The sequence below is a fragment of the Lonchura striata genome, chromosome 18 (assembly GCF_050655825.1).
Source record: "Lonchura striata isolate lonStrDom1 chromosome 18, ASM5065582v1, whole genome shotgun sequence".
In the NCBI taxonomy this organism is placed as follows: domain Eukaryota; kingdom Metazoa; phylum Chordata; class Aves; order Passeriformes; family Estrildidae; genus Lonchura; species Lonchura striata.
This window is the reverse complement of record NC_140720.1, coordinates 11,556,630-11,579,753: the sequence shown is the minus strand read 5'-3', so window position 1 is coordinate 11,579,753 and position 23,124 is coordinate 11,556,630. Positions and strand designations below refer to the sequence as shown.

General features: G+C 51.6%; 2 protein-coding genes across 7 annotated transcripts in view; one reads left to right on the top strand and one right to left on the bottom strand.

The window, feature by feature from the left end:
* Positions 1-853, bottom strand: part of LOC110475147 (TBC1 domain family member 24) — a 186,240-nt gene extending 185,387 nt beyond the window's left edge. For 2 of the 3 annotated variants that reach the window (XR_014949344.1, XM_085556905.1), the window contains exon 1: positions 749-853. Coding sequence is in view for 1 of the 3 variants with exons in the window: in XM_021539063.3 (XP_021394738.3) it covers positions 749-791 (43 nt within the window). In the remaining 2 variants the exon portion in view is untranslated. The remainder of the gene's footprint in view (positions 1-748) is intronic. The other variant, XM_021539063.3, reaches the window with a different exon arrangement.
* Positions 854-2,807: 1,954 nt separating this feature from the next.
* Positions 2,808-23,124, top strand: part of STX8 (syntaxin 8) — an 82,438-nt gene continuing 62,121 nt past the window's right edge. For 3 of the 4 annotated variants that reach the window (XM_021539077.3, XM_085556907.1, XM_085556906.1), the window contains exons 1-6: positions 2,808-2,843; positions 3,974-4,073; positions 7,370-7,464; positions 9,567-9,677; positions 15,159-15,283; positions 16,899-16,991. In XM_021539077.3, the coding sequence (XP_021394752.3) occupies positions 2,827-2,843; positions 3,974-4,073; positions 7,370-7,464; positions 9,567-9,677; positions 15,159-15,283; positions 16,899-16,991 (541 nt within the window). In that variant the 5' untranslated portion in view covers positions 2,808-2,826. Of the gene's footprint in view, positions 2,844-3,973; positions 4,074-7,369; positions 7,465-9,566; positions 9,678-15,158; positions 15,284-16,898; positions 20,271-20,332; positions 20,573-23,124 lie in introns of those variants that run through there. The other variant, XR_014949345.1, reaches the window with a different exon arrangement.

Sequence of the window (23,124 nt, the reverse complement as noted above, 5' to 3'; positions counted from 1 at the left end):
GGGCCCCGAGAAGTGTGGGGCCAGGTCCCAGCTGGGTGTCAGGGCTGCTGCTCACACCGCGAGGGGCTTTTCACCCCCCGAACGCTGCCAGCCCCGGGGCAGGGCTCGGGCAGCCCCAGCCCAGCGCTGGCAGAGCCGAGCCCGAGCTCCGCCGGGAGACGGGAGCGGCGTTTCCCCGGGGCTGCGGGAGCTCGGGCCGAGCCGAGCCCGCCCGGGTGAGCTCTGCTGGGCACTCACCAGCGGCCGGGATAACGCCAGTCAGCGCACTCATTAACTCTGGGCGTTGGATCGTGCCCGTGCTGGGGGGTCAGGGATGGATTCGCGCTGAGCCAAGGGGACACGGGGACAGCCCGTGGTGGCACAGCTCCGGCTCTCGCTCTCCTGCTCAGCTCGGCGCTTGCCCGAGGCCAGCAGGAGCAGCGGGCCGGGCTCAGGGCCGGAGCTGCTGCATCCGGAGCCGCTCCTGTCCCGGACACAGCCCGACCCCAGCACGGTCACGGGGGCTCCTGGCCGCAGGAACCAGCCTGAGACAGCACCGGCGCTGAGTCGGGGGCTGTCTGCGCCCCAAGTTCACCTCGGCTCTCTCAGGGCGCTGCCCGGGTACCGCGGAGCATCATCCCGAGCCCCGCCGGTGCCCGGCCCCGGGCGCCGAACGGAGGCTCCGGCTCTGCCCGCCCCGGACGAGCCGCGGGGCTCGGGGCAGGCACCGGGCTGTGCCCAGCCCCTCTGACCCGCCCGGCGCACTCACCTCGCCCGGTGCCCGCGTCCTCGCCCGCGGCCGGCTCGGCCATGGGGCAGCGGGGCCGGCTGAGCCCACCCGCAGCATGGGCCAGCCCGGCCACCCCGCGGCTCCGCTCTGCCCCGCACCTGCCCGCGCTCTTAAGGTGCGGCCGGCCCGCGGCCGCGGGGTTTATTTGGGGTAAACACAGCGAGGGTGGAGCAGCTCCGCGCCCGCATCGCCCCTTCCTGCCCCGGTTCCGCGCCGGGCCCGGCCGGGGGCTGTAAACACCCCGTGGGCCGAGATAGCATCAAACAGCAACACGAGCAGTAAACGAGCCCTTTATTTTCCCCAGGATAACCTTCGTGCTCCCGCTCGGCTGCGGCTGCTGCGGGCCGGCCGTGGGCTCCGGCGGCCCCGGTGTGCCCCGGGCAGTGGCTGGCACCGATCGGTGCCAGCCTCGGAACGCGCAGTGAGCGCTGTGCCCACGCACGGAAGAGCTGAGCCGGAGGAAAAGCGGCTCCAGCAGCTGCGAGAGGCTCCCGGGACACCGGCCCGGTCCCGCAGCGCTGCCGCAGAACTCCCAGCTCGGGCTGTGCTCAGCGGGCACTTTTATAGGCATCCCAAGCTTTTAAAAGATGTTTATTTGCCTTTAAAATCGGATTGTTTCTGGTGTGATAAGAGCAGCTGCAGGTTGTTCCTGACCTGCCTCCCTGCCTGTGAAATATGAAAGATGTAGAGGCCGTGGGGCTCGGGCTGAGCAGCGCAAGCCGAAGGCCATGAATGTTTGATGGCCGCGGCTGCGGGAGCATCTCCGGGTGTGCGGAGAGACGGGCCAGGGGACAGAGCCCAGCCCGGAACGGGGGAGCAGAGCGGGGATCAGTTCTGGAACGGGGGAGCAGAACACGGATCAGTTCTGGAACAGGGGAGCAGAGCGGGGATCAGTTCTGGAACGGGGGAGCAGAACACGGATCAGTTCTGGAATGGGGGAGCAGAGCGGGGATCAGTTCTGGAACGGGGGAGCAGAACACGGATCAGTTCTGGAATGGGGGAGCAGAGCAGGGATCAGCCCCGGAACGGGAACAACGTGCTGAGGAGATGCGCTCGTTCTCGTTATCAATGTCGTTATCACTATTGTTATGATTGTCCTTATCGCTGCCGTCATCGCTGCCGTTATCAGCACGGCCCCGCATCACGAGGGCGACAAAGCCTCGCTGGCTCTGTCAAACTCCTCGGGTTTGTGCCCCATTTGCGTCACCGGTCGCCCCCAAAAACAAAGGGAGAGGGCAAATCCCGGTGGATCAGGGGTGGGAAGGGCTCGGAGCCGAAACAACGACAGTGCCAACACCTCCAGTGGCACCGGGACCGGGGCACGGCGACATCGGCATGGGCAGCGGCTGTCCCCGCAGATGGGCAGGGACAGGGGACAGCGCTGGAGAGGGAACCGGTGCCACCGCTCAGCGCTGGGTTTCTGTGGCAGCAGGGAGGGGTGGGGACAGCTGTGGCTGTGTGCTGTGCACATCTGCACACATCTACACCTGAACAGCCTAAACACCTCTGCACCTTGTACTGCAAACCTCTGTGCATGGAACCTCTGTTAACCCCGAACATCTGCACGTGTCCCTACGCCCCGCACATCTGTCCCTGCACTCTGCACACCTGCCCCTCTGTCCCGAACACCCCGAACATCTGCCCCTCTATCCCGAACATCTGCAGCTGTCCCTGCACTCTGCACACCTGCCCCTCTGTCCCTGCAAACCCCGAACATCTGCCCCTCTATCCCGAACATCTGCAGCTGTCCCTGCACTCTGCACACCTGCCCCTCTGTCCCTGCAAACCCCGAACATCGGCCCCCCTGCCCCGAGCACCGGCCCTGCCCTCCCCGCTGCGCCACCGCCGCCGCTCCCCGCACTCCCGCCCATCGGGGGCCGGCTGCGCTGCCCGGGCCCGAGCCCCGGTACCTCTCTCCACCTCTCCATCTCTCCATCTCTCCCCTCTCTCCCCATCTCTCCCATTTCCCTCTCCCGTTTCCCTTCCCCTCCGTCCCCTCCCGGCGCCTGCGCGCCCGGGCGGATCCGGCGGAAGCTCCGGGCAGGTTCCGGGCCGCGATGGCTCCGGACCCCTGGTGAGCTCCGGGCCGGGCCGGGCCGGGCCGGGCGGGGGCTGCGGGTCGGGGCCGGGCCGGGAGCCGCCCCGCGGGGGCTGCGGAGCGTGCGGGGAGCGGGGCCGGGCGGGGCGCGGTGTGCCTTCCCAAAGCCCGACCCGGTGTGCGTGTGTTTGTGCTTGTGTTTGTGTTTGGGGTCTGTGCCTTTCCAAAGCCCGACCCGGTGTGCGTGTGTTTGTGTTTGTGTGTGGGGTCTGTGCCTTCCCAAAGCCCATCCTGGTGTGGTTGTGTATTTGGGGTCTGTGCTGCCCTTCCCAGGCTCCTTTCCCAAAGCCCATCCCGGTGTGTTTGTGTTTGGGGGCTGTCTCTGCCCTTCCCAGGCTCCTTTCCCAAAGCCCATCCCGGTGTGTTTGTGTTTGGGGGCTGTCTCTGCCCTTCCCGGGCTCCTTTCCCAAAGCCCATCCCGGTGTGTTTGTGTTTGGGGGCTGTCTCTGCCCTTCCCAGGCTCCTTTCCCAAAGCCCATCCCGGTGTGTTTGTGTTTGGGGGCTGTCTCTGCCCTTCCCGGGCTCCTTTCCCAAAGCCCATCCCGGTGTGTTTGTGTTTGGGGGCTGTCTCTGCCCTTCCCGGGCTCCTTTCCCAAAGCCCATCCCGGTGTGTTTGTGTTTGGGGGCTGTCTCTGCCCTTCCCAGGCTCCTTTCCCAAAGCCCATCCTGGTGTGGTTGTGTATTTGGGGTCTGTGCTGCCTTTCCCGGGCTCCTTTCCCAAAGCCCATCCCGGTGTGTTTGTGTTTGGGGGCTGTCTCTGCCCTTCCCGGGCTCCTTTCCCAAAGCCCATCCCAGGCTTTGGGGCTGTGTGGTTTTTTGGGGGTGTTGTGCTTTCCCCTCCCGAGGCTTATACCGGCGGGTCGCAGCACATCCTGGCGGGTTCTAGCCCATCCTAGCCCATCCCGGCTGATCCCATGAGATCCCAGTTGATCCCATGAGATCCCAGCTGATCCCAGCTGTTCCGGGTGGGTCCCAGCCCATCCTGGCTGATCCCATGAGATCCCATCCCATCCTATCCCATGGATCCCATCCCATCCCAGCCCATCCCATGGATCCCATCCCATTATCCCACGCCACGATCCCAGTATCCCGCTGTCGCTCCGCAGGCTGCCGCAGCTGGCCGCCGCCCGCCAGCTGGCCCAGGACATCGCCGAGAAGCTGCAGGAGCGGAGCCGCTGCCAGCGGAGCGGGGAGAGCTCGGCCAAGGTGCCCCGGCGGGGGCGGGACCGGCGGGGCTGGGGCCGGGATTGGCTCGGGAGGCGGAATTCCGGCATGCGAGGAGGAATTCCCGGGGTGCGGGGAGGAATTCCAGGATGGAGCTGTCCCAGAGGCTCTGGGATGCTGGGATGGAACTGTCCCAGAGGCTCAGGGATATTGGAATAATGGGATGGAGCTGTCCCAGAAGCTCAGGGATCAGGAATAATGGGATGGAGCTGTTCCAGAGGCTCTGGGATGCTGGGATGGAGCTGTCCCAGTGGCTCAGGGATGTTGGGATGGAGCTGTCCCAGAGGCTCTGGGATGTTTGGATGCTGGGATGGAGCTGTCCCAGTGGCTCAGGGGTGTTGGGATGCTGGGATGGAGCTGTCCCAGTGGCTCAGGGGTGTTGGGATGCTGGGATGGAGCTGTCCAGAGGCTCTTGGATGCTGGGATGGAGCTGTCCAGAGGCTCTGGGGTGTTGGGATGCTGGGATGGAGCTGTCCCAGAAGCTCAGGGATCAGGAATAATGGGATGGAGCTGTCCCAGAGGCTCTGGGATGCTGGGATGGAGCTGTCCAGTGGCTCAGGGGTGTTGGGATGCTGGGATGGAGCTGTCCAGAGGCTCTGGGGTGCTCAGCAGCTGCTCTGTGCCCTCTGTCTGTGAGCAGGGAGCAGATGTTCCTCCCCCAGGGCTGGCTCCTGCCTTTTGCAGTGCCTGCAGGTCAGAGGGAACAGGAATCTTGCAGCCGTGTTTTAGCTGCATTTCTCACAGAATGCAAGCCCAGAGTTAAACAGGAATGAGAAGCAGCAGTTGGAGCTTCCCCAGGAATGTTGTGTCCTCCACGTTTTCACACTCCCCGTGTAAGAAATAAAATAAAGTTAGGGTTTTCAGGAGACTGCTTTCCCTGGGGCTCCTTTCCTTCAGGAGCAGCTTTGAGTCATTACCTGCTCCCTTGGCTGTGTTCAGGTGAAAATTGCTGCAAGCCCTTGAGTTGGTAGTTTTTAATAATTGGCATAATCAAAGCTGCAGTGCTTTTTCTCCCCCTCTCTGTATCAGGGCTGTAATGCAGTGCCTGATCACTGGATCTGCTGGGCCACTCACTTTGCTGAGAGGTGTTCAAATCAAATGTCATTTTTGAAATGTTTCCTAGGAAGAAATTCTGAGGAAGAGTGTGTAGGCTGTGCACAATAACCAGTGCTGCTGAATGGCTGCCTCACTTCAGCAGGAGTTGAGCAGGGGTCTCAGAAACCCCAATAAGTGGGATTTGGGAGCAGGATTTTCTCTGGCTGTGGAGTGTTTGGAGGTGCAGATTAAATTCCTGCTTTCAGGATGGTGAAGTGTCAGAATTGCACAGATACTCCTCAACAACAGAAGACCAATAAAAACTTGCTGCTCAGTCTGTATTTATGGAGGGCAAAGTTCTCTGCTGCCATCAGTGGCACCTCTGAGGAGCCCAAACCCCGATGGAACATGGGGCTGGTGCTGTTTGGAGCCTTTCTGGGGCTGGAACTCTCCGGGGTTGTGTTTGTGGAAACATTGCACGGGTGACTGACTCCTCCATAAAATCATCTGTCCCATGGCCTGCGTTTTCCAGCTTCCTTTCATCCATTAACAGGTAGAGAGGAATATTTGGCAGGGTTTGATTCTACTCTAAACAAGGTTCCAGCAAGGAGAGAGGTGTTTTCATAACAGAAATGTCTGTTGAGAAACCCACGGCTGAGCAGCCACATGTCCTGTGCCTCCTGAGTGCTGTAATGCAGGAAAAATGTCTTTGTGCAGTATTGGCTTTTAGGGAGAACGTAAACAGGGTTTTATTTTTGTACTGTTTTGCAATTAGCACAGCTGACAAACTTCTTGCTTGTTGCTGAGCCAAAAATAGAGCACAAAATCTAAAATGGAAAAGTAAACTGTGAGGAGAGATTTTAATCCAGCACTTACCATCTGTGAACTCTGCTCTATTGAGCTATTTATAAAACTTCCATTGGTCCTTTCCTTTCCTTTTCCTTTTCCTTTTCCTTTTCCTTTTCCTTTTCCTTTCCCTTTAGTTTTCTGTACAGGAGGGGAAATCTTCAGTTCTCTCACTGCAGTTTCTGGGCAGGTGGCTGCATTTGGTGACTTTTTTGGCCATGTCACCTTTGTGCTCTGTTGCTGCTCTGGGTCAGACAAATGCAGCATTCTTCACCTGGAGCTGAGAACATATAAAATTAATTACCTTTAATTACCTGATTGCAGAGGCTCCAGCACTCCCAGAATCTCTGATCCCCCGTGCTGGTTTGGATCTGCTGCTGCAGTGGTGTTGGCTGCTTTGGTCCCAGGTGGATTTTGGCTGCCTCAGCCTGGGTGCATCTGCTCTCTGCTGTGTCTGGGGGTGTTTGGGGGCAAAGCCCAGCGGGGCAGAGGTTCAGTGTCCTGAGGCTCTCCTGCTGCAGCCCTGAGCACCCAGGCAGGGTCTGGCACCTGCAGAGGGCTGCTGCTGCCTCTCCAGGAGGGATTTTCCTCTCTGCTCCCAGTTCCCCACGGAGCAGCTGGGCTTGCTGCCCCTTGTAAGCCACAGCTTGTAAACAAGAGGCACAGCAAGTCTTAATTAGGGTGACTTGCATTGTTAATTGCAGTTAGAGTGGTTTTTTCTGCATAACTGGAATGAAAAGAAATAACATCTGAGGAGGAAAAACTCTGAGGATAATGTGAGTTTGAGTTGGGAAGGGGTGGGGGTTCCTGCAAGCCTGGGTTTGCTTGCAGCAGGGAGGAATGACTGGATGAGATTTTTACTGGGAACAGACACATCTGGGACTTGGGCAGGGCAGTGGTGAGAAAGGACTGGGGGTGCTGCTGGGAAGGGAAATGGAACAATCTGGGTTTCTTTGGGGTCTGAAGTTTCAAGTCTGGAGCAGTTCAGTGCAGGGAATGTGTGAACCTGTAGCAACCTTCTCTCTGATCCTGGTAGCTGGGAAAGAAACCCAGTGACAAAAGAAGCTGGTGCCTGCATTTTATTGACGATCAGAGGAAAGAGCTCTGGAAAATATTAAAACGTGCTGAAATGTTTTGCCCATATAAAGAAGTGTGTTTATAAAGACTTGAGAGACAGCTTTCCATATTCATCAGCATGAATGCCTCAGAGTTGTGTTTGTGAAACTGTTGCATTGTTTTGTAAGCAGTGCCTCCTGGCTCTGAGCAGGCTGTCTGGGGCTGCAGTGGGGCCCTGCACACCTGTGCAGCAAATGTTAAATATATGTATATATATATGTGCATGAAATGTCCTGCAAATGTGACAGAGCAGGCCAGTGACGATGTCTGTGTTCCCCCAGGTGAACGTGGCCATCAGGTCCTCTCTGCAGAGCCTCGGGGAGAAGATTGAGCAGCTGAGGGAGCAGCTGCTGCGGGCGGTGTCCACACGGCAGATGTATCAATGGGGGAGAGGCAAACCCCACAGCTCCTGCAGGCATTTGTAGGGACAGATCCAAACCCCACAGTTCCTGCAGGCATTTGTAGGGACAGTATTATATGTATTATATATACCATATTCTATATGGTATGTTTATTGCAGTGCTGGAAGCATGTGGGGATCGTTCCCCTTCAAAGGACATGCTGCCCCTGAGAACTCCTGATCCATTTTTATTACTCTTACTAATTTACATATGCATAGAATTTCGCAATAGGTTCATACATATTCATTCTGCTGATTACACTTACAGCTAGTTACTCTTGTACTCAGTTTTTGTCAGAAAGTACAGAAAGAACTCCTGGGTCACTCTGCCCTGTCTGTTTCAAGGTTCGAGGAGCCTCTCTTATTATCTCTTCAGCTTGGAAATTCTCATTCTTTCTCCTCAGCTGGGGCAGTTTTACAGTGCTGCAGTTACCAGACTAAACAGCATATTTTACTTATTCTGGCAAGCTCAAAGCAGCACATTTCACCTAAATCCAAATGGATTTCTACCCTGTTACATTTTCCCTCTGTCTCCCGTGAACAGCAGCCCTGTCCTGCTGGGCTGTGGGGCACACTGCAAAATGTGCTGTCACCCCTGCCACAGGCTCTGGGTGTTCCCCTCTGTCCCTCTGCAGGACACTTGGTCACCAGCCCTTTCTCTGTGCTGCTGGCTGCTCTTTGCAGGGCAGCTGTACGCAGGAGGGGCTGGGACAGAGCCTGGCTCTGGCCACCTCTGTGTCCCTGTCCTTGCCAGGAGGGGCTGAGAGGAGCTGAAGGAGGTGTCTGAGGCACCTCAGAGCTGCCTGTGCTGGGCAGGCAGTGCTGCTCCATGAGCAAGATCACTTGGCCAGCACTAAACTGGCCAGGTGGATTTTCTCTTGGCATTTTCTCTTGGCCAGGCCTTGCTACAAGGAAGGAGGAAGCTTTGTTCAGGCTGGGGTATCCTGGCTTTGACTGACTTAAGAAACAACAGCCCTGCAGCTGCAGATTGGTCAAAATGCTGAAAAATACACCTTGGGAAGAAATCAGATTTTTTGCTAGGAGTGTCCCCCTGTGGCTGGACTGGGAGGTGCTGAAGAGTCAGGTTAAGGAGTCACAGGGATGTGCATCTCCCTCAAGGTACCAGGAGCAGTCTGGTTTGAGGTTTGGGTGTTTCAGTTCAGCCTAGCACAGCACAAACCCCTCCTGAGCCCTGAGTGCTGTGCTGGTGCCCAGTGCTGACACTGCCCTGCCCAGTGGGTGCTTGGGCAGGCAGGTGCTGCTGCTGTGGCAGAAAACACACACAGACCAGTTGAGCCAGTGCTGAACCCGCTCAGCAGTGCCTGGGAGAGAGTTAAAGCCCTTAGGGTGTCGCTGAGGTTAGTTTGGAGCAGCCCCCACAGCTCCCCTGGGGAAGGCAGAGCTCTCCAGAGGCACTGTGTGAGTTGTTCCTCGGGTGCTCTGCTCATGAATTGCAAGGGGAAACACATGCTCAAAGGAAAATTTTGGTTTTTCTGTGATCACCTGGCTGGGAGCTGCTCCCCTGGTCTGTGTGAGGAGCCTCCAGTGAAGTGAGATGAGAAATTCCCTGCTGATTTTAAAGGCTCTCTTCTGCTTGGCTGCCCTGGTGGTGGCAGTGCAGTTTGGAGCTCTGTTAAGAAATCTCATCCTGCCCTGAGCTTAACCTGTGCAGTACTGTCACCTTGTCAGTGTTAGAGACCAACAAACAAACAAAAAATTACCTTGCTTGGATTTTAGAGGGGAAATGGTATTCTTACTGCAAATTTGGCAGTAAATGTCCTTTCAGTCCTCTAATTACTTTGAGATGATGACATAAAATTCATTCTGTGGCCACTGTATGAAACCTTTTGTTTCAGATATGTAAAGCTCAGAAACACATCTAGAATAACAGCAGGTTTCACTCAGAAAATATGACCAATCCTCTTTGATCTTGGAGCCTTTTCTTTGAGTTAAAATTGTTAATTTGGATGATCGGGAAGTCTGATTTATATTAAGAATGTATAACAAATATTATTTTATGCAAGGGAATGAAAGCTTTTTGGTGTTTCTGAGCTTGGTCCTTAACCCAGAGCCATCAGCACCCAGCTGGAGGGGGACAGGAGGCAGAATTTGGTGGATAAGCTCCTGACACGGCACAGACAGCTCGAGGCATCCTACAGGAACGAGGGCCCGGAGGCAGACGTGAGCAGGTATGGCACTGTCCCCTCAAACCCCCTGGGTCTCTGTTTGGGAGCATCTGAGGTGAGAACTGAGCTCCCCCAGCCCTGCAGGTACCAAAGGGAGAGGCTTGTCCTTAGCAGTGACGTGTCCTTGTCAGTGACAGCACATTCCTGGCAGTTCTGCTGCTGCCTGGAGCAGAGGCTGGGCAGGGGGAAAGAATAATCAGGGATTTATCAAAAGGCCTCAAAGGACACACCTCGGGCAGCACAAGAGCCCAGCCAGGGCTGCACCCAAGGTGGGCCCAAGGTGGGCTCAGAGTCAGGAGTTGTCCCACTTTGATGAGTTCTGGGCCATTCCCACATCGGGTTCAGTGCCCAATTCCAGCTCCAGGTGCTGCAGTCCCACCCTCCCAGGCTGCTCTCCTCCATTCCTGCTGGTTGCACTTTTTGGGGCTGGAGCTGCAGCGGTGTCCTTGGTTGTGGGGCTGGAAAAGGATTGTTGTGTGTGCCTGAGCTGTGAGGAGAGCTGCTGGCACTTTGTGTGCAGCTCAGAGCCTGGGAAATGTGAAAGATGAAACTTAGGGTGTCACTCTGTGCGTGGTGGCTCTTGGGCACTGGTTTTGGTGGCACTCAGAGTCAGCTGATGCTTTTCTGCATCCCTGTGTGTGTTTATGTTTGCTGAGGGTCTCTTCAGTGGAAGGACTTTGGAGGGATCTTGGAGGATCTCAGAAGAATCCTGGCTGGCTCCTGGCAGGAGCTGGTGTCAGACACGGGGCCCCCAGGCTCTGCAGGGCTCAGCTGCCATTCCCAGCCCGGGGTCCCTCTGAAATCCTGGCAGATCCTGGCCCAGCTTTGGGGTTCCGGAGGTGCAGAGCCCCCCTGGAATGCCCTGGAGCTGACACTCAGCTTTGCCCTGCATTAGAACAATCAGCACCTGGGGTTTGATGGAGCTGAGCAGTGACACTTGCCTGGCTTGTGCTGCTTTTCCATCTCTAATCCAGGCCTGATGTGACAGCCCACGGTGCCCAGCCCTGCTCTTGGCAGCAGCCCTTCCTTTCATTAACCTTCCTGCACCACTGATCACAAATTTATTGTCCAGGGCTGGGGGCTGGGAGCTTTGCCCTGGAATTCAGCTGCTTTGGGTCTGCTCAGCACTCGGGGAGTTTCACATCCTGTGGAAGCTGCTCTGAAGCTGTTTTTGGGCTGCAGGGCTGAGCTGTGATGCTCTCGGGGCTGATCCTGGGTGACAACTGCTGCAGGATGCTCCGTGGCTGGGACAGAGCTCCTGCCCCTCCGCCCGAATTCAGGAGCCACTGGGGTTCTGCAGGGAAAGGTTGGGCTGTGGGTGCCTCCCCTCGAGCAGTTCCATTTCCTTTAAAGGGCTTTTCATGGCAGTTCCAGTGTCCTCTGCCCCTTTTTCTCCTTGGGAGGATGTGTGCAGGTTGTTGGAGCAGGGGCTGGGATGGGGCAGAGTTCCCAGGGCTTCATCCCACTGCAAAGGCAGGAGTGGGGAGAGCAGCCAGGAGCGGTGACTCCCTGCGTGTCACATCTCAAACTTCACGAGTATTGAAACATTGGTGGAGACAGAGGAATGGGAGTATTCCCACTCTGTCTGACCAGGTCTCGGGCTGGAGAAGTCCATGCCAGTCACCAGAGGATCAATAAATTACCTGCCCTTCCCTGGTGTCTCCTGGGGTTCCTCAGAAACAGAGACAGCTTCTGGTGCCTGTGGGACACAAAGCACCTTCAGTAAGGGGTACCCTGGGTACATTTTGGAAGAGTCTGTATTAATTTTTCTCTCCAGTGTGGGTCACCATTTTTCCTGGTTGAACCCTTTTCTGACAGATGGAAGGTCTTTCAGCCTGGATCCAAACAGGAATTTTGCCTAATGCCAAACAGGCTTCAGTCCACGAGTGCCCAGCTTCAGGTGTCAAATCCCTTTGGGAATCTGGGTGTTGTCTGTGAGGGGCAAATAAGGAAAGAAGGAAATGAGATCAACATGAGCTGTTCAGGTGCCCCTGAAAGTCCCTCCTGGTGTCCTTCCTCCCTCCCAGTTCTGCTGGAGCCTCCTGGCTGCAGCTGCAGCATCCTGAGCTGGGGTGGGGATGGGAGGAGAGGGAATTGTCCATCCAGGAGAACACCAGGATCAGATCTGGGGCTTTCCAGGGTTAAAGGCTTTTGGCTGTGTGGTCAGGGTTGTCCAACACCCTCCTCAGTGCAGCTTCCTGTCCCTGAAGCAGTGGGAGCAGAGACCCCAGGCACAGGGAAATGGTGTCAGGGGCAACATGGGATTTCCTGGGACAGGGGAGCAGCAGTCCTTGTGCTGCTGGGGCTGGAAATCCTCTCCCAGCTGCAGGGAGTGCTGGAGGCTTCCCATTAGGAGAGTTTCTTGGGAGGAAATCACCTGGGATGGTGCCTGGAGGGGACTTGGAAGTGCCCGTGCTCATATGGCCCCTCAGGAGTTTTTGGAGAGATGGAGAGGGTTTTGATTTTGTATGTTAAAATTACATTTTTGGAGCTTCCGAAAACTACAGAGTGGGCACTGTAAGCGAGAGAATGCCCAGTCCTGCAGCTGCCCTGAGAAGCCAGGCTGGGTGCCCTGGGTGCTTCAAAGAGCCCCTCTGTAGTTGAGGGAATGTTCAAGTGATCATCCAGCCAGCTGTCATATGACCCCGGTTTTGTTTAAGGCTCAGTCTTGCTGATCACTCCTGTGAAGCCCTAAGCCTTGATGTGTGGCCTTGGCCTAAAGTAGGTGCTGGTTGAGTAATCTAAGTTGCTTGGGAGGTGTCCTAAGAATTACCAGTGAAACAATAAGACAAGCCCTCCCTTGTTAGGCAGTGACAGAGCTCCCTGATTTTAAATCCCATCACCTTTTATACTCGGAGCATTGCTGAGCCTTGTAATTAGTTAAATCTGCTCCCATCATCAAAAGCCATCCCCACACTCCAGTGCTCTGCCGGGCTCCCAAGATTTGCCTGATTAACTTGGCGGAGGCGGTGGGTGGCTAATTGGATAAGCTTTAATCTTCACACCAGCCAGGCCAGGCAGGCAGGATCAGAGGCAGGGGAAGCTGCTCAGTGTGCAGGGGAAGGCAGTTACCAAACATGTCACAAAGATTATTCTAACGAGCAGACCACTTGTCATGACCCAGCCTACAGGAATGGGGCAGAGCACCGGTGGGAGGGAGGGAGATGGAACCGCAAATTATTTCAAATTTGCTGGCCTTGGCTGTTTCTTAACAGGCAGAAATAGTTGTGCTTGTTTTAGCAAGCAGAGCTTTATTCCCTTTGCTGTAGTTAAACAGCTCTGGCAGATGCTGTTGCCCTGGGTTCTGTGTCCTCCTAATTGAAGCGAATTGGGAGCTGCAGTGGTTTTCCCTCTTGAGCAGTGTAATGCTTGTCCTGCTCACAAACCTGGTGCCAGCTGTGGGGCTGGGAGATAAAAGAGCATGTTTGATCCCCAGAGCAGGGAGGGAGGCTGGGTGCTGTGCAGAGCTGCACTGCAGGTGTGTCACTGTCTAACCAAGCCTGATTGCCAGCCACAAGTCCATGGAAGTGCCATGGAGCTGCAGGGCTGGAGTGCAGAGGAATCCCAGCCCCTCCCTGGCACTGCCCTTGGCACAGTGGGGCTGCCTCTGCTTTGGAGTTCAGCATCACTGGGTGCTTAAGGGAGGTGTTGAGATTTATAAAAACACTTTTATAGGCACTTCCGTTAAAAAAAGAGGGTTGTTTTTCTATTAGTTTTTTCTATTAGTTTTTCTACTATTTTTTCTTTGTTTCCCCCCATTGTTTTTCCCCCATTGTTTTTCCCCCCGTTGTTTTTTCCTCCGTTGTTTTTTCCCCCCGTTGTTTTTCCCCCTTGTTTCTATTATTTTTTCCATTTTTCCTATATTTTTCTATTTTTTCTATTTTTTTATTACTTTCTTCTATTAATTATTTTTCCTATTATTTTTTCTAATTTTTTCTATTTATTATATTATTTTTCTATTTTTTCCTATTATTTTTCTTTACTTTTTTCTAGTTTTTCCTATATTTTTTCTATTATTTTTTCTGTTTTTTCCTATATTTTTTCTATTCTTTTTCTTTTTTTTTATAACTTTTTCTATTTTCTCTATAATTTTTCTATTTTTCCCTATAATTTTTCTATTTTTTTGTATTATTTTTCTATTTTTCCTATAATTTTTTCCATTTTTTTGGTATTATTTTTTCTATAACTTTTTATATTTTTTCCTATAATTTTTTAAATTTTTTTTGTATCATTTTTTCTATTTTATTTTTTCCATTTCTTTTTTCCCCATTTTCCATTCTGACTTCACTGACTTCTGCGGGCTCTGCTCCGGGCTGGTTTTCCAGCAGGGCTGCTCCATCCCACGGCCAGGAGATGTCCCCAGCTGCCCGGGATTCCTTGGTGTAACAAAAATCAGTGAGAACTTCAGAGATCCTAAAAGCCCTCTCTGGTTTTGGGTTGCTTGGGGAAGAGCAGGGAGAAGTTTTTCATTCAAACAGGAATGAAATCCAGAGTTTAAAGAACGGAAAGCAAAAATTCCAACTTGTCAGCATCTGCAGGGGCAGCAGCCTTACCATGCCTGCCCCCAGAGCTGAGCTGCAGTTCTGCCTTCAGGGACGTTTGTCCTCTAGGAGAAACCAGTGCAGAGCTGGAAGGCAGAAATCTGGTTTTGAGGAAATATTTGAGTGGGGTTTCGTTTTACTGCTTGGATTTATGTGCTCTGGACATGGAAATCTTGTTTTCTGTGGTCACCAGGGAAGTGTCTGTAATGTGAACAATTTCAAGTCATAATTCTTTGGAAAGAAAACCCATTATTTAATTACTCTTTCGTTTGGGAGTGTGTGTTCCTGGCTTCTCATTCGGGTTGATGCCAGACTAGGAAATGCAGGAAGGGAGCTGTGTCCATCTACAACTCTTAAAATTCAGGAATGTTCCTTGTTAGGTTTGGTCAGGATTGTGGGGAATTAAGTCTCATCTGATTTGCATCTCTATTAACAAGTGGATCCTTTTACTGTTTGAGGCTGTAGCAGTATTTTTATGAGCTTGTACTTTGGTCATGTGGCAAATCCAGGAATGAGTATTCCCAGGAATGTTGTGTGTTCTTCATGCAAACAACATTTTATATCTATTATCTATGTATCCCTGTAATCTACTTATCCCTGTAAGATGAATATATACAATAATCTATTTATCCCTGTAAAATGAATATATATAATAATCTATTTATCCCTGTAAGATGAATATATACAATAATCTATTTGTCCCTGTAAGAGGAATATATATACAATAATCTATTTATCCCTGTAAGAGGAGTATATACAATAATCTATTTATCCCTGTAAGATAAGCTCTGCCCTTCCTTGCCCCTTCCAGCCTGTGGGATGGATTTGCTCTCAGGGACTGTTTTAGGCTGGCTCCTCCCGGGTTGCACAGACCCCTGGCAGTGCTCAGCCCTGGCTGTGCTGTGTGCCAGGGGTGGGAATCACTCACTGGGGCTCTTTTCAGATCCAGCCTCATGGCAGGAGGGGCCAAACGAGGCGTCACCAACCCCTGGCTCCTGGAAGAACCCGAGGAGACCAGAGGACTCGGCTTTGATGAGCTCAGGCAGCAGCAGAGGAGGATCATTGAAGGTACATGGGACTTTCTGGGTGTTTGAAGCATCTCTGGGATTCTGAGAGGAGCTTTTATTTGAACCTCAGTACCCCAATCTGTATTGGAAATGCAGGTGAACCCAGTGGGAAGGAATGCTGATGTCTGACTCCAGTTCAGAAGGCTGAATGATTTCTTTATTATAACTATGCTATAATACATTAATATACTATTTAAAGGAGATACTAAAACTACAAACTTACTTTTCTAACTACCATATCTAATTCCCAACTCGTGCCCCTCTCTGAGAGTCCAGCCCCAGGTGGGTTGGATTGGCCATCAGCTCAAACAATCCTCACCAGAATCCAACCAAGCACTCAGTCCAGGTAAACAATTCTCCAAACACATTCCACATGGAAAAACAAGGAGTAGAAATATAAATTGCTGTCTCTTTCTTCTCTCTGTGCACCTCTGTGAAAAATCCTGAGAGAGGGAAGAATGTGCCTGCCACAAACCTGTGCTGAAGTTTTATTCTTTACAGATGTCAAACACAGCAGCTCCAGGCAGCTGATTTCTGTATTTGCAGGGGCAGCATTGTTCTTATCTGGGTGTAACTTCTTAAATTAAATTTTGGGAGTCCTGGTTTTGCCCATATTCATGGTTTTGGTGTGCAGTGTGATCACGTAACTGCACTGAGTGTAGGGGCCTTGCTGGGTGCACTAAAGGCCTTGTTGAATTGGGACGAGGTAAGAATTAACTCACCCCAAAAAGGCCCTTCAGAGTTTGGCCCTCAGCACCCGTAAGGAGTCTCTGACTTTGGGAGTGCTGGGGAGGCTCAGCCTGAGGAGGTCAGGTGGATGATGAGCTCATTTCCAGGCAATTCCAGTACTGGAAGTGATGCAATGAAATCAGTCTCCAGAAAAAGCCTGCTTCACTCTGCCTGGGAACAGCTTGTGTGCAGCTCAGGAGAATGTCTGGATGGTGCAGGAGGGTTTTTAATTACATTGGAGGTAATTAGATGAGGCTGTTGAAGTGGAGGGTGTCCTGGCCACCCCATTTCCCATCACTGCTGTGCCCTGGGCATTGACCTGGCAGCTGTGGGCAGGGAGAGCTGCACATTTTGGCTGCAGGGCACAGGGGATGTGGTTCCTCACCCAGGAGCTCTGCAGAGCTCTGGGAGCACATCACACTGTCACTGCCCTCAGCTCTCCCCACCCTCTGTGTCCTCTCGCAGCTTTGAAAACCTCCTTGAATTCTTTGGTGTTTGCATCACCTGTTTTCTTTTATTCATGTTCAAAGTTGCTTGGAAAATTTAAAAAGGCTAATCTGGAGCTCGCTGTGTGTGCCAGAAAATCCCCTGCATTTATGATTGAGTAACAGCTAAATGTTAAATTCTTGGATTTTTTTTTTTTTTGGATCCTCAGCAAAATGACCCAGCCAGAGCAGAGAAATAATTTACCCATCATTCACATTATTTCAAGAGTACTGTTGCCATAAGGATTAATTTTCATGTTGTGTTCATGTGTTTTTCTTAATACATTTTAGCCCTTTAAGCACAGACTAGATTTTTTTTTTTTTCCTTCACTTCTACCTATTTTATGTAGCCTGGCATTTCAGCAACTTCTTGAAGTAATTTAACATATTTTCCTGGTGCAGAACAAGATGCTGGACTCGATGCTCTTTCTTCAATCATATCCAGGCAAAAACAAATGGGGCAGGAAATTGGGAATGAGCTGGATGAGCAGAACGGTAAGGACAAGATTTTGCCTCACTTTTCTGTAAGACTGGGATTTGTTTTTTCCTCTCTCCACACAACTGCTCCTTCTGCCCACAGAACAAGCAGCTGGCACTGAAGGTTTATGTTTAGTGCAGATTCTGCCCGTTCATCACCTGGTTTTATTTGCCTCTCTCCGTTCCCTGTGGGCTCTGTAGAGCCCTTGGGATGTTTCCCCCAGCCTGACTTTTGAACAAAGACCTTGGTGATTGCTGCTGCAAAGCACAGAATTCATTTTGTTCTCCATCTTCTGCCTTTTTCCATTTTATGACAGTTTTCATGTGTTGCAGGGCTTCACTTGAGCGTTCTCATTCTGTGCCTTTCCTGAACTGAATGGAAAGGTCTTGAGCCAGCGATTAAAGGAGAAGCACTGCATTGTGTGCTGCAAGGGCTTGGCTTTGGGAGGCTTTGTGGCAGTGAGTGTAGATCAAATTAAGTGTAATATTGAGCCAGGAGAGCACCATGCTCCTTCCAGAGCAGGCGGTGGGACTGCTCTCCTGCAGTAATAAATAAATCTGCTTTGTTGTCACCTCACAGTGCACGTGGCACGAGCCAGCCCTGGCAGAGCAGATCCTCCAGTGCTCCTGATTTTTCATCTGGAGCAGCCCAGTGAGAGCCCTGGGCCTCTGCCCCTGCCAGGGGTGCACCCCTGTGCTTCATCCCTCCTGGTGCCTCACCTCGAGCAGGGCAGTGTCCTTTCCTTGCTGACAGCCTCTGCTGGGTCTGTGTCTCACAAACGGGTGGGTCTGGCTGGGTCAGACTCAGGGTTTATTGTCTGTGTCCTACAAGCAGAAAGCAACAGACACAGGCAAACAACACCACCCATGCAAATCCAGATCAGAGATGAGATGGCAGCCCATGCAAAGCCTTTTTCTAGATATTCTCTGAACCAGTAGCATAAAAGAAAAGGTGCAAAGTCATTATACTCCAGCAAATAACAAAAGGACCCACATGGGTTAAACATTAACAAAAGAACTTCTATCAACCTCAAACAATACACAATTCATTATTTAAGATTGAAACTTTTTCTATCTTTGCAAAGCATATATCTAGGATTTTTCACATCTTGAATTATCAATAAGTTCTTGTTCTTTCTTGTTCCTTATGATAAATATAAATGTATTCACTTGGTTCTTAACTTCCCATGAGATGGTTTTGAAATGTCCCAGCTTTTCTTAGCTTTATGTCTACTTTCTGGGGCCTTTTTGCACTTTCTATAATCTTTTACCTTTTTATATTCCTACAACAACCCTGAGACCAAACCCTGAGACCTGCTTCTTCCCGGGGTGGGATTTTCCCTTTGCAATTTTCCCTTTGCTTCTATCTGTGAGTTTGCTGGGAGTGAGGGTTCCCAAATCCACATCACTGCCAGGAGGTGCTGCTGGGAGCTCTGTTCTGCAGCACGGGGCAGCAGGAGGATGGATTTCTCCTGTTTGCCACGGCTGAACCCAGGAGGGATGGGAAATGCCTCGAAATGTCTTTGTTTATTAATCTTGGGTTGTTAAGGAAGGGTTTGTGCAGCTGGGAGACACTGTGCTTAGTGCTCTTGTCATATTTGGATCCCCTGCCTCATGTGAGGAAAGACATTTTCAATCAGAGGTCTCATCTCATAGCTTTCTTTATTAATAGTTGCTTAGAAAGTCATATTAATTGCTTTTTTTTTTCTTTTTTTGCTCTAAATAGAAACAGGTGGGAAGCATGAGAATGTTTATGGACTCTCTGTGAAACTTTGGTTTCTCCTCAGGAAAATACATGATCTGTGTCCCATTTCTCTGTTGGGGATGGTTCCCCAAATTCTTACAGTTTTGGGACCCTGAAGGATCTGTGTTTTTGCCAGACTTCTATCAATGAGACCCTGAAATATCTGTGAAATTGATATATTTAACCCTTCTTTTTCCAAATACTGCAGGTGGTGCTGGTGTTGTTTGTGTGGCAGACAGTTAGAAAGCCTTGAGCAGATTCCTGTTTTTGTGGGGGCTCTACCTGGAGCCAGAAGAGCTGTTCCACAGAGGGGAGCTTGCAGGGAGTGGTGAGGGTCGTGCTGCTCAGAGCCTGTGCCCAGCACCAGCTGCAGGAGGTGTCACCAGGAGGGCTGAAGCTGTCTGAAGGAGCTGGGAATCAGCCTGGCTCCCCAGATGTGGGGGCAGATCACTCAGCACTCAGCCCCAGCCCTGCCAGGCCAGTGGAACTCCCGTGTTTCCGCTGACTTGATGCAATCCCTTTTTTTTGGGCTTTTTTTTGGCAGATACGGGGGGGATAAGGTCAGACATTTTGTTGCCACTGGCACCCTGGAAAAGCTGAAGCCCTTAGCAATATTTTCCAGGGGCTGTTTTCCCTGTGCACATCTTACTTCATGCCCTGTGCTTAACCATGAGCAGACTTTGCTCAGGCTCTGTGCCAAGCTCGTGTCACTGCTGCTCGCTCAGGTTGATGAGGATAACTGCCCTGTAATTTCCCCTTCCCTGGAATCCCTTTCCTTCCTGGTGCTGAGTGATAATGGCATCGTCTGGGTTGTGGGGAGGCAGGGGAAGTTCATCTTCATTAGTGCTGCTTCAACATTTCTCTTTCCTCCAGTCAGACTTTCCATCAAAAGCCCCTTTCTGTGGGAAGCTTCACTTCCACTTCCCTGGCTGCTGGGGATGTTCCCACCTTCTGCAGCTCCGGAGGTGCCTGCAGCTTGTCCTGCTCTTAAAGTAAAGCCTGCCTTCATTCAGAAGTAGCTGATAATGTGCATGAATGGATGAGGCTTTAGGGAGCCAGGTACTGATTTTCCAGACTCGTTCCTCAGGCTGCTCTCTCCATTCCAAGGAGCTCCAGCTCTCTGGAGGTGTTTGCAGCTCTCTGAGGCTGCCAGGGCATTTTCCCCGAGTGCCAGCTGGTGTAGCTGTGCCTTTGCAGATGCACCAGGACCTAAGGCATTAACTGTGCAGAGTTTACTCCTCACATGCAAATTCCTTTGTGTTGTTAAATGGCTGCAAGGTGATTAAACTGGCCTTTGGGAAGGAGGTGTCTGCTGGGCTGAGGGGCAGGGCTGGAGCTGTGTCCCAGGGCATCCCTGGGGCCTGCTGGCAGCTGTGCCCATGGGAGGGATGTGCCCAGGTGACAGCAGGTGACACCAGCCTGGCTGCATGGCTTTCCACCCATCTCTGCAGGAATCCTGCAGGCACAGAATGTCCTGGAAGAGCCCCAGGGCACAGCTGGGATGGAGTGGCTGAGGCTGAGCCCCATCCTTGGCTCTCACTGTGCAGATTTTAGTGGTTCTGTGCTCAGGTTTGCACTGTAGCCCCATCCTTGGCTCTCACTGTGCAGATTTTAGTGGTTCTGTGCTCAAGTCCTGCAGATTTTATGGCTCTGCCTAAAGCTGATGGGCCTTTGCAAACCTCCTGAGCCGGGCATTTTGCACCGATGAGCAACATGGAAGCATGGTACCAGGAGACATTGTGTTTTTTCCAGCCTCAGGAGTCTGCTAGCAGTGGGGATTAGCAAAAGAATTTTCCCATCATTAGCTCCGAATTTGGCCCCAGAAAACTTTCTGTAATCCTTTCATCTGTTCCATAAAAAAAAATAAAAAAGAAAGAAAATAGTGTAAATGGCCTCTGGCCCTGGTGATGAGGCAATCTAATCTAGTGCAATAATTGTGGAAGAATGCTTTCAGAAATTGTGAATGCTGTTTGTTTTACCCTTATAGAGATGTTGTTTTCTCATTGTGACATGCTTGCATGAGAATGGAGTACTCTGGGATGGATGGTAAATATTGGGAGCTTGCAAAACTCGCCCTGTTTGGCATTTTCCCTGTCAGTGTCATTTCTTTGCTCTGTTGAGGAGGGGTTTGGCTTCTGGCTCCTCTAAACTTTGGAGCAGAGCATAAATAAGTTCCTGAACAGATAAGCTCCAAAATCAGCCACTTTATGTCCTTTTCCTGGTTAGGAGAGTGCTGCACCCAGTCAAGATGTTCTTCAGCAGAACGGATCATTTTAAGCAAACCATCTCTCATAATAATCCTTTAATTATATGGTTATGTAAGGGTTTTGAATTTCTTGTCAAAACCGAGTTTCTGAAAGCGAGCAGAAACTGTGGCACTGTGTTTTTGTTTACAGTGGCTCTGCACAGCAAGGTTGCAGTGTCACCTCTGGTCACAGTGGGTGGCACAGAGTCCTCCAGGGAGCCTGGGCTCAGCCTGGTGTGAGAATTTTGTTACCCTGGTGCTGCCCTCAAAGTGCTTGAGGCTGGAGCCCTGCTCCGGCTGCTCTGTGCACACCTAGAGAATTGTCCTGGCAGATCAGGGGAGGCAGGCAAAGCACTCCTGGTGCTGCAAAGGCTGACTGGAAATCATTCTTTGCAGGATTCCCCTCTCCCAGGGCAGTGCTCAGCTCCTGCTGCAGCCAGCCCAGCCAGCACATGGGCACTAAAGGGCTTCTCCTAAAGGTTATTTACGTGGCCACTGCACAATCCAAAAGTCTCTTCACACTGCTGTTTATTAAGAGCATTTCTGCTGTAATAGAAACTAATTAGCAGTGTGTATGGGCTGTGCTGGAGTTACGAGCCTCAGAGCAGTGGGCTGGGGATGCATTGCATCATTGTTAGGATTAGTTTGTAAATCAGAAATGATTAAAGATTGAATCTTTAGAGATGTTCATCATCTTGTCTAAACAATATCTGTTTCCATCCTATGGAGCCCCAGCCCTGCCTGCTGTGACCCCTTGGAGGTGGCTCCAGTCCTGCTTGGTGGGCTCTGGAGGTGTTCAGCATTCCCTGGGAAAGGCTGAGCACCAGCAGGTTCAGCTTTGCTAGAAGCATATGTTTTTAATATTCAGATTTAAAATAACCATCCCTAGCCCGAGTGACCTCAGACCATGCAGATAGATTTTAATTTTGCTTCCTGAGCTTATTGTGTGGGATAGAAACAACTTCAGTGTTACTGGGGCACGGCTCTGTCTTTATTGCACATTGTTTAAGTGGATTTAACCCTTCCTAGGGGAAAAATTAACTTTGCTTTTTGTCTTGCCTGGTCTAAATAGTGCAATACTTGGGCTGGGTGTGAACAGTGAGAAGCTGGGAAGTGACAAACCTGAGCTTACAGGGCATTTCTTGGGGGTATTTTTAGTCCTAAAAAACTTGCACTCCGATTTCTGCGGGTCTTGCCTCATTTTTGGCTCGGGCTCGATCTCTCCTGGGGTTGAACTGTGCCTGTGTGGTGACAAGAGCTGGCTGTAAGGTCCCTGCCTCGTTCCTTCCAGGTGTGGGAAAAGGTTTAGAGAGTGAGGCCAGGCTTGTGAGAGGGCTGCTGGCAGCAGCAGCAGCAGGTAAATATTGTCTCAGAGCATCAGACTGTGTGTGCTGCTCCCAGGAGCTGGGGTGAGGAGCTGGGACCAGCCAGGCTGGGCTGCAGAAATGCCTGAGCTGGGAAGGGAGCTCTGGGCATCTCCTGGGCCTTCCCCAGCAGGGACTGGGCATGTGGGATCATTTCCTTGTGAAAAACTTTTCACACCACTGAGTCCAGCTGCGAACCTGACACTGCCGAGTCCACCACGAAACCATGTCCTGAAATTTCTCAAAATATATTAAATGCTGCTTGGAAGGCTAGATAAGGTTTGGTTTGCTTGTGGTTTTAAAAAAAGAGACCTTCAAACTCTCTTTTACTGAACATCCAAAATAAACCTTAACTGTGAGTTTTCCTATGTTCCGTCTGAGTTGGGATAATAGTGTTTCATCTCCCAAGGAAGCTGTCAAAATCAAATTACACTCAGAGCTGCTGTCAGGGGGGCCATGGTGGGAAGGTCTGGGAGGGAGCTTTAGCTCCAGAGCAGAGTTGGAGTTGTGTGCAGTCCATGAGGAATGCAGCCTCGTGCTGGGTGATGAGGATAAAACAAATTATTTGGTAACTGTCAAGGAAGTAACCCTGCCTGTGCTGCCTGCTGGGTGATGGAAACCAAGGTTACACTGAATTTGCATTGCTTTGAGAAAGGTATCTACACAAAAAAAAGTATTTGTAGTGTTTCCTAACCTTTTAAGTACGAGACTTTGCTACTTCAGTATTTCCAGTGTTTATTTATCTGTGAGATTCCCTGGTATTCGTAAAAGGAGCGTGGAAGAAGCAGGGAAGCCACT